Genomic DNA, 8,825 nt, shown 5'->3' with positions numbered 1-8,825 from the left:
CTTCCATGCCCAACATTTTGTCCCATCACCCATGGCTGTTGAGTGGAGGACCAGGTTTTTGTCATCTTTCTTTGACGTCTGGGAGTGAGGAAAAGATGGCTTTGCCTCTGTCCCTGCCATTGGTTCCTCTACAGCAGCCAGTGGGGACGACAGTGTTAATCATGATGGCAGGTGGCAGGGTTCAGAGCGGGGCATTCTGGGAGGCGGTCCAGGGAAGGGAGAGCTAGTGCCCAAAAGTGAGTCAGAACTCTGACTGGATTTTCCCAAAGTAGAAGAGCGTTCCTTTCCCCGTGACCCTTGAGAAATGAGGAAAAGTCTCCTGCTGGCTGTTACAGCACAAACTCCAGTCGAGCCCTTCCTGCAAGTGTCCTCGTTGCTCCGACGGTCTCTGTGCAAAGGCGGCCAGCATTTGTTGGAATTTTTTTTTTTTTTTAAGTCCTTCTCAGAAGACTTCTCTGGTTCCCATTTGACAGAAGGCTCCCCATGCCAAATGGCCACCTTATGGCAGAAACTGGTTTACAGAAGATATCTGTGGCCACGTAGTACCCTCATCATCATCGCAGCCTGAGCCCCATCTGTAGGGACAGTACTAATCCTTATTAGTTAAGGGGAAGTGGCTACATTTCATTACTAAACGGATTTTTTTTTCAGGTGTGCGACATTATAATTTGATATTTTTGTACACCACTTAGTCTTCACCACTGTAAATCTAGTTCCCATCTATCACCGTACAATTAAACTTCTGTATTGTCATCTGACCAAGGGTGCACATTGAGCCCGACAGAAATCACAAAAGGATCTGCGTTAGGTGGGTTTCGCTGTGATAATGCTGCGTAACAAACAACCTCACAGCCTCAGTGGCTCACAGTAACATTCACCTTTATCTTGGTTACAGGGCCGTGGCTAGGCTGGACCCAGCAGTGTGGTTGGGTTGGCTCCAGGCTGGGGGTTGGGTTCAGGTCTGCTCCAGGTGCCTCCCCTGGCGTGTGCTCCTCTCATGGTGGAGGGCAAGTTTGCCAGGAGGCGAGTCAAACCACGCAGCACATTTAAAGCCTCCGTTGGACGTGGCATACATTCCATCTACTCACATTCTACCGGCAACAGCCAGTCTATTGCCAAGGTCAAGGACAGTGGGCGGGGCCGTGTGCTCCATCTTTAGTGAAACCGTGGTAAGGTGGGGAGGAAGGAAGAATTGTGGACAAATAATACCACCAATGGCACTGTCCTTTTTAAACAATGACTTCATGCTTAAGAGCTGCCTTCCACCCTATGTGGAGGTATTGACTGGGAATGGGGTGGTGGCTCCTGTCCCCAGCCCAGCCCCCCAGCTTTTCCGTGGACTTGGCTCCTTACTGCTCTCCTGGCTGCCCTTCCCACACTCGCTGGGGAACCCGAACCCCACTCTCGTCAGAACCTCAGTCTTTCCCTTTCAGCCCCTCCGCATGTTTCCCTCCCGGCTCCCCCCCGTTCTCTCCTCTCCTTCCCGTGCGCCTTCAAGCCAGGCGATTCCTTCCTGTTCTACCCTGGATGTCTTTGGATGGCGCCTGTGCAGGACGAGACCTTTCTCGCGGCCAAGGTGGCCGCCTCTTGGCTTACACTTGTGGTTTTATGATGGAAGAGTTTCTCTTTTTTCCCCTGCCTCATGTTTTTTAACTCTGACATTACAATGTGCCAAAACTCTGGAAGGGAGTTGGGTGTTTTTCACACCCCAGAAAGGTAGAGATGGGTTCAGAAAGCGGAGGCAGAAAAACCCTGATCCCAGCACTCATTTAAATGTACCAAGCCGGGTAATTGGCCCTTTACTATTTCGCTGCATATATTTCCCATGCCAGTCCTGGGAGGGAGGAATTATCCTATTCTCCCCTGTTTTGTAACTGAGGAAAAGGGACAGAGAGGTTGTGTAACCGGCCGATGGTAACACAGCTCAGAAGGGCAAAAGCTGGTCTAGAACTCAGCTGTGTCTTCTCCCCAGCCCATGCCATTTGCTTTTCAGCTTTTTTTTTTTTTCTGCCCTTCTTCCTTCCTTTGCGGCTGTGGGTAGACGTGGCTGCTGGGCCAGGGGGCATCTTGTCTGAGGGATTAAGGGGGCATCTCAGTGAAAGGGCGGGAGGTAGAGATATGGGGAGGAAGGAGAAATAGAGCCGCCGTAGAACCAGACGGTGAGGGGCACGCTGTTCCGTCATCGCAGGGCAGAAAAGGCCGTGTGGATATCTCGGATGGGGAGGCGGGGGCGGGTCCAGCTGGCGAGCGTGCAGCCGCGGGGTCAGCCGGGTTCCACCAGCAAACTTTCTAGTATGTTATGCGTCATTCCCATTACTCCTTTCGCTAACGTATTCTTCATTATTCAACTATTTCTCCTCAGAGGATGTTTTTTTTTTTTTTTTCCAGTTCTATCAAAGCTGCTTTTCTTTCCCCAAAGCTTTACTTGGGTGGCCGGCCCTGCAGGGACATCTGCTCATGGTCATTTTGAACCTTTCTCTCTGCACGACTGCACGATTGCCAACTTTCCCCAAGTCGACGGAAGCCAAGTCAGGCCGAGAGAGGGATCAAAACGTTCTGTCTTCTTGAGACATCTTAAAAAGATGATTTCGTTTTCCCTTGTGATATCCAAAAGTTTGAGAACACAGATTATGAATCCAACTTGAAAACACATTTTTCTTTTTAGAAAGGGGGAAAAAAAACCCAAACAGACTCTTTGTCCATGGCCATTTCTCCCTTTAGCTTTAATAGATATATTAGCATTCTTGCCAGCTGTATGAGCCTGAGCGAATCTTAATACTCTCAGCCTTTTGGTTTCTCATCTGTGAAACAGGAATAATATGATTCCCATTTCCGGATGTTCTTGTGAAGATTAAAGGCGATACTAACTGATAGACAATGAAAAGTTAACATCAGTAAGAAGGGGTGGGACCCAACGACTTCCTCTTTGGGGGTCTCCTCTGTAGAAATCCTCACAATTTCGCCCAGAGATGCATGTCCTGGATGTTCAATGCAGCATTGTTTGCCATAATAAAAATTGGAAATGATCTAAATACCTTTCCGGTAGAGGAATGGGTAAAGAAATTATGGCACATTCTCACTGTGAACTGTTAGGCAGCACTTAACTAACCCTATACTGAAGAAGACAGATGTGCACAAAGCCTCAGGACATATTGTTATGTCAACCAAAGCGAGTCGTGGAATAGCTACCTCCTTGATGCTGAAAATAATTACCATGTGCAGCAGACTGAAAAATGGATACGGCCACTATGGGAAACAGCATGGAGATTTCTCAAAATATTAAAAATAGAGCTACCGTACGTTATAAGTTGAATAAGTTACAAAATGAATAAGTTTTGACTCCAAAACGCAGTGGCTCAAACAGCTCTTGGCAGCTGTGATTCCATGTGGTCATAGAGGCTTCTGAGCTCCTCCCTTCCGGTGGCTCCAGGGGTCCAGGCATCAGAATCACCTGGAGAGCTCGTTGAAACACAGGTGGCTCTACCCCAGTTTCTTATAGAGTAGTTGCGGGGGTTGAAGGGGCTGAGAATTTGCCTTTCTGACAAGTTCCCAGGTGATTGCTGTTGGTTCAGAGGCCACGTGTTGAAAAACCACTGCCCCACGTCCTTGGTGACACGTGCAGAGCTGTTGCCGCTACGTCCGTGAGCCAAGAGAGAAAGGCCAGGCAGCCAGCTTCCTTTTGAGCAAGCAGGGCAGGCAGAAGTGGCTGACACCTGCCACAGGCAGGGACCGAGTCACGTGGCCCACCTGGCTGCAAGGGAGGCAGGGTAAAGTCATCATAGCTGGGAAGCCATGTGCCCGGGGAAAGGGAAGGGTGTATTTTTGGGAAACAACTAGAGGCCTGACCAAGTGGCCCTGCAGAGAGGATAAGAGAGAGCCTGCGCTCAGGGTGGGGACAGATGTGGAAGAGACTCTGATGGTGCTCGGTGGCCTACCCCAGAAGGCGAGCCAGCTAAGCTTCGGAGCAGGAGTGCTGGCTGCAGTGCCTGTTCCTCTCTCGAAGGCGACTCGGTGTCGCTTCGCCTGGGCTCTGCTCCTTCGCCTCTGCAGGCGTCCAGGATGGGCCCTTGTTCACCATCCCTGTTGTTTTGTGAGTTGGGGCTGATGTTTTCCGACATCTGAAACTCTCTTTTTTCTACCCCATCCGCTAGGCGTCTTGGCTCTGGAGGAAGCTGCATGGCAAGAGGCGGCTGGTGGTGGCCTTCTGCCTCTTGATGACTCTGTCTGTGGTGGTTGTCACTCGCTTCCCTGCACAGCATCCAGCCGCCATGGAGCCCTGGGGGGTAACCGGCATCCCTGCCCCCCACAGCCTGCGGGCTCTGAGCTCCCGCCGGAGGCAACAGGCAAGAAACCTGCGGTTCTGGAGAGGCCGGACCCTGCTCAGGAATTCCAGCCTGGTGCGTGCTGAGCAGCAAGGCCACAGAGGGCGAGCGGACAGCAGCAAGCAGTCCCCGGGAGGGGACAGCAGCCATTTAGGGAGGGTCAGGAGGGACATTACTTTGGCATCTCTAGGAGATTTGAGACTCGGTACCCAGAGTCTTATGCTCTCAAGGGAGGATGAGGTCAGAGGTCTGAGTGCCAAAGATCGGGGCCAACCCTGGGGTGCTAGGCCCATCCAGGAGGCTCAGAGAGAGACAGGCACCCTGGTTGGCCCCCTCGCAGAACACCAGAGAGCTACTGCTGGACCAACCCTCAGGCCCCATCCAGTGGAAGGCAGGGATCTGCCAGGAGCTGGGAATGGAGACTTCACTGGCGGGAGACAAGCAAAAAAAGATCCCACCCCGGCCACAGGGGCTCGTCGGTGGCCTGGCTCCATTGGGGAGCTGCAAGGATCCATCTGGTGTGCCTCTGAGACTGCTGGGCTGTTGACTGGCTTGAGGACCGGCGGGCAGGTGCCCCCATGGCTCACAGAGCACGATGTGCAGACCCTCCGGCTGTTGGCCCAGGGCAAGGTGGTGGGCAAAGCCAGGGTCCCTGGCCATGGGCAAGTGCTGCAGGTTGGCTTCTCCACCGAGGGTGCCCTTCAGGATGTGTCTCCTGGACTCAGCCAGCTCTGCTCCCAGGGGCTCTGTGGCCTGATCAAGAGGGCTGGGGACCTGTCCGAGGTCCTGTCCTTCCACGTGGACCGAGTGCTGGGGCTGCGTCGGAGCCTGCCTGCGGTGGCACGGCACTTCCACAGCCCCCTGCTGCCCTACCGCTACACAGACGGTGGTGCGAGGCCCGTCATCTGGTGGGCGCCCGACGTGCAGCACCTGGGGGACCCAGACGACGATCAGAACTCTCTGGCCTTGGGCTGGCTGCAGTACCAGGCCCTGCTGGCACGAGGCTGTGGCCGGCCAGGCCAGGCCCGCTGCCCGGGCATCCGCCACGCCGAGTGGGCACACCTGGCACTCTTCGACTTCCTGCTGCAGGTATGTGGGGTGGGGCCAGACGAGGTAGGGGATTTGGGGTGACTCGAGACGCTGGAATTGCATCTGAGGATGGATAGTGACTCTCCCCCCCACCCCGAGGCCTTGTCTTTTGACCACCAAGCACCTGTTTTTGTTATTTTTCTGCCTCAGTATTAATTCATCCAGTAGTATGTGAGAACAGCTCACGAGTAGCCGCTGCCCTCTTCAGAGGCTGCCATGTTCCCCTTTTGGCCGCAGGCCCTCTCTCTTTGTTGTCTGACACCCACCTAGTGACCTGCCCCGAAACCTCTGAGCGGTACTTGTCGGCCTGTAGGCGTTGGTCTCAGTCACTGGACTGGCTGGTCTCCCGCGCCGCTCCCAGCTCCTCTAGTCTGTACCCCCGTGGCAGCTTCGTGGATGGAGGAGCGTGCAGCCCGGTGGTTGGCGTGGGCTTTGGCATCAGGCAGACTTGGGTTTGGATGCCCCGCCCCAGGCCACTTCCCACTGTATGACACCGAGCAGATTACTTCACCTCTGACCTTCACTTTTCTCACCTCGAAAATGGGACTGGTGTCCCCACCTCATTCCCTTGAGCCTGACCATTTTAGCGCTTGGTATCTCCAAACTGCCAGCATTTGGGCCTGTGCCCTGGAGCCTGCTCCGCCCAGTGTGTGACAGGTCGGGTGCTGGGGGATTAATGTCATCTAGATAGTGTGACCTGCCATCCAGGTTGGGATGGTAGGGCTTCCCAGCCCATAAGGTTTTCGGTGCTGAAATTGGGAGAGTCCTGGGCAAGCCTGGAAGGCTGGCCATGCTTCCTCCAGAGCAACACCTCCTTTTGGGTGTGTAAAGCCCAGCGACTCCCTGGCTGGGGTCGCTCTGTGGTGTGTACTCCATGTGTCTCTCGGAGTTTCCTACCAGGACTGAGGCCCAGGTACATGCAGGAGTCATGGCTGGCCCTCCCTACGTCACTTCCCCTGCTTGTGTTTTTGGATTAGCTCTGGATAGACTGCTTTTGCTTGGATCCTTGTCTCGAGGTCTGTCCTAGACCTGATGATAACACTGACCTTGTGTGGTTTCTGCACACGAGATCGTTCATGTAATATACAGTGCGTGGCTTGGGCACACACTCGGTAATAAGCTGCGACTGTCTCCGACACCTGATAGGAACTAACTCACCCAGTTTTCGTGGCGTGCTTATGAGTGAGATATGGCATTTATCCCTATTTTAAAGTTGAGAAATTGAAGCCCAGAGAGGTGAAGTTACTTCCCCAAGGTCACGGCTGGTAGAGCAGAAACGCAGCCTTGACGGTCTGACTCCAGAGCTCACCCTCTCAATCACAGAATCACTATTAACCTGGCCGTGACTGAGGGCAGGAAGAGGGGACCTGTCCAGGGATGCCCGGGCTCCTTGAGATTGGAGGCAGCTCCTTGCAAAGCCCCAGTGCAGCTGATGTGCATACGGCAGCTTTCTGCTCCACACAGAGCCCCTCTGTCCATCCCCTGGGGTTGCGGTGTGGGACTCTTCCTCGGCCGCCAAGTCCTGCTGTGGGGACATGAGTCTCAGCAGCCAAAGCACACACGGGTTGGGTGTGTGGGCAGATGTGACTTGGCTGGCCTCGTGCCATGTCTTCCCTGGTCTGCTGAACGCCGGTCAAGTCAAACACCCCTGTCTGGCTGACACTGCCTTCCTAGAAACCACTGGCAAGGCCGACAGAGGTGGGGCTTTGGGTTTCCCAGCACGGGAACCCGAGGTACCTTCTGACTGAGAGCCGGGTACAGATGCCACATACAGCCCACTCTGCGGTGTGCTTGCTCCTTTGTTTTATTTTATCCAGTATAAACCCTTGTTTTTCTGTGTTTGCGTAGGACAACATACCATTTACCTGGACACAAAATACACGAACACTGCACACATACACGTTCCTTACACCCCCACAAATCATACCCTGTGCTTTGCAAATCCCACACAGCCCTCTGGATTAGTGATTGTGGAGACGATGCTATGGAACAACACACTGACACGTTGTACACTTAAACATGAGCTTTATATGCCCACGTGTGCCATAGCCACACACACACGCACACCATTCATATGAATCGCATACCCCCATACATTCCATGTGGTGCCCAGACACCACTGTGGGCACCTGGGACTCAATCCTGCTGAGACCTTTTGGGGAGTATGTACGACATGCCTCAGAGTCGTCCTGCCTGGGGGCCAAAGAAGCTGGGCTATTTATTCACCAACTGCCACCTGTCACTGGTTGAGACAGACAGTTCCTGAGGGTGTGGACCTCCTGGCTTCTGTAGCCTGGCCCATGTGCTGACCAGCCAAGCATGTTCCTGCACTGGAGAGGGGCTAAGGCAGAGAACCACAGCCACTTGTGGAAAGCCATCGGCATGTACAAGAATCGTGAGCACCAAGGGGACACAGTTGGGATATGCCTATAGCGTCTGCTAATTATCATGTGTGAGGTCAAAGACAGATTTCAGTGGGTGTCAGTAAACTGGTTTCTTCTGAGTGAGACTGTCCTTTCCTTTCCCAAGGAGCCCATTTCAGTCATTTGCGACCCTGTGTATGTTCCTTATTCTGGGTCCAAATCTATGGCTTCAGTTCACGGGCATCTTCTCTGGCTTGGTCTACGTGGGACATCAGGTGTTTCATTAGTTAGAGAAGAGCCCAGATTCGTGACCGCTGCTGACCCCCGCAGGCTTCCAACCAGAAACGTGAAATGTAATAGTAGCTACCATTTATGAAGTGCAGAGTCTGATACGAACCGCACACAGGAACTCATTTAAGTCCCATGACAGACCCCAGAGATGGATGCTGCGCGCCTCACCATCTCACAGGTGATGCAGCCAAGTATGGAGGAGTCGAACAGCCTGCCTGGACAAGGGTTGTTTGAAAGGTGACACCGGGCAATTTTTCATATGTTTAAACGTGGGATCTAGATTAGGGTGAGGTGTGATGGGCAAAATTCTAAGATGGTCACCAAGATCACCCTCTTCCCAACCCCCAGAATTAATTCCTTTCCTTGAGTGTGGATGAGATTTGTGAATATGATGAAATATCAAGTGATTAGGTTACTATACAGTTGACTTTGAGTTAATTTAAAGGGAGGGCATCCTGGGTGGGCCTGACCTAATCAGGCGAGTCTCTCAAGGATGAGGAAGGATCTGAGAGCTTTTCCTCCTGGCCTCAGGAAGGAAATAAACAGGCATACTATGAACTGCTTGTGGGTAAATCCTCTCTGGGAGGACTCTGAGATGCCCGGGGACCTGGTCCCACAACTTAAAGACACGATTTCCGCCAACAACCTAGATGAATTTAGGAGAGAACCCTGAGCTGTGAATGAATGTGGCCCTGGACGACACCTTGAGTTTAGCCTGGGGAGACTCTGAGCTGAGAACCCAGCAGAATGTGATGGACTC

General features: G+C 53.1%; 1 protein-coding gene across 1 annotated transcript in view; it reads left to right on the top strand.

Annotated features, from left to right (window-relative positions):
* The window catches only part of FAM198A (family with sequence similarity 198 member A), a 50,116-nt gene that overhangs the window by 26,662 nt on the left and 14,629 nt on the right, over nt 1–8,825 (top strand). The window contains exon 2 of the mRNA XM_011357371.2: nt 4,152–5,411. Coding sequence (XP_011355673.1) covers nt 4,152–5,411 — 1,260 coding nt within the window. The remainder of the gene's footprint in view (nt 1–4,151; nt 5,412–8,825) is intronic.

This window comes from Pteropus vampyrus, unplaced genomic scaffold, assembly GCF_000151845.1.
Source record: "Pteropus vampyrus isolate Shadow unplaced genomic scaffold, Pvam_2.0 Scaffold35, whole genome shotgun sequence".
NCBI classification, from domain to species: Eukaryota; Metazoa; Chordata; class Mammalia; order Chiroptera; family Pteropodidae; genus Pteropus; species Pteropus vampyrus.
Note: the sequence above shows the minus strand (reverse complement) of the source record. Positions and strands in the feature narration are given on the sequence as shown.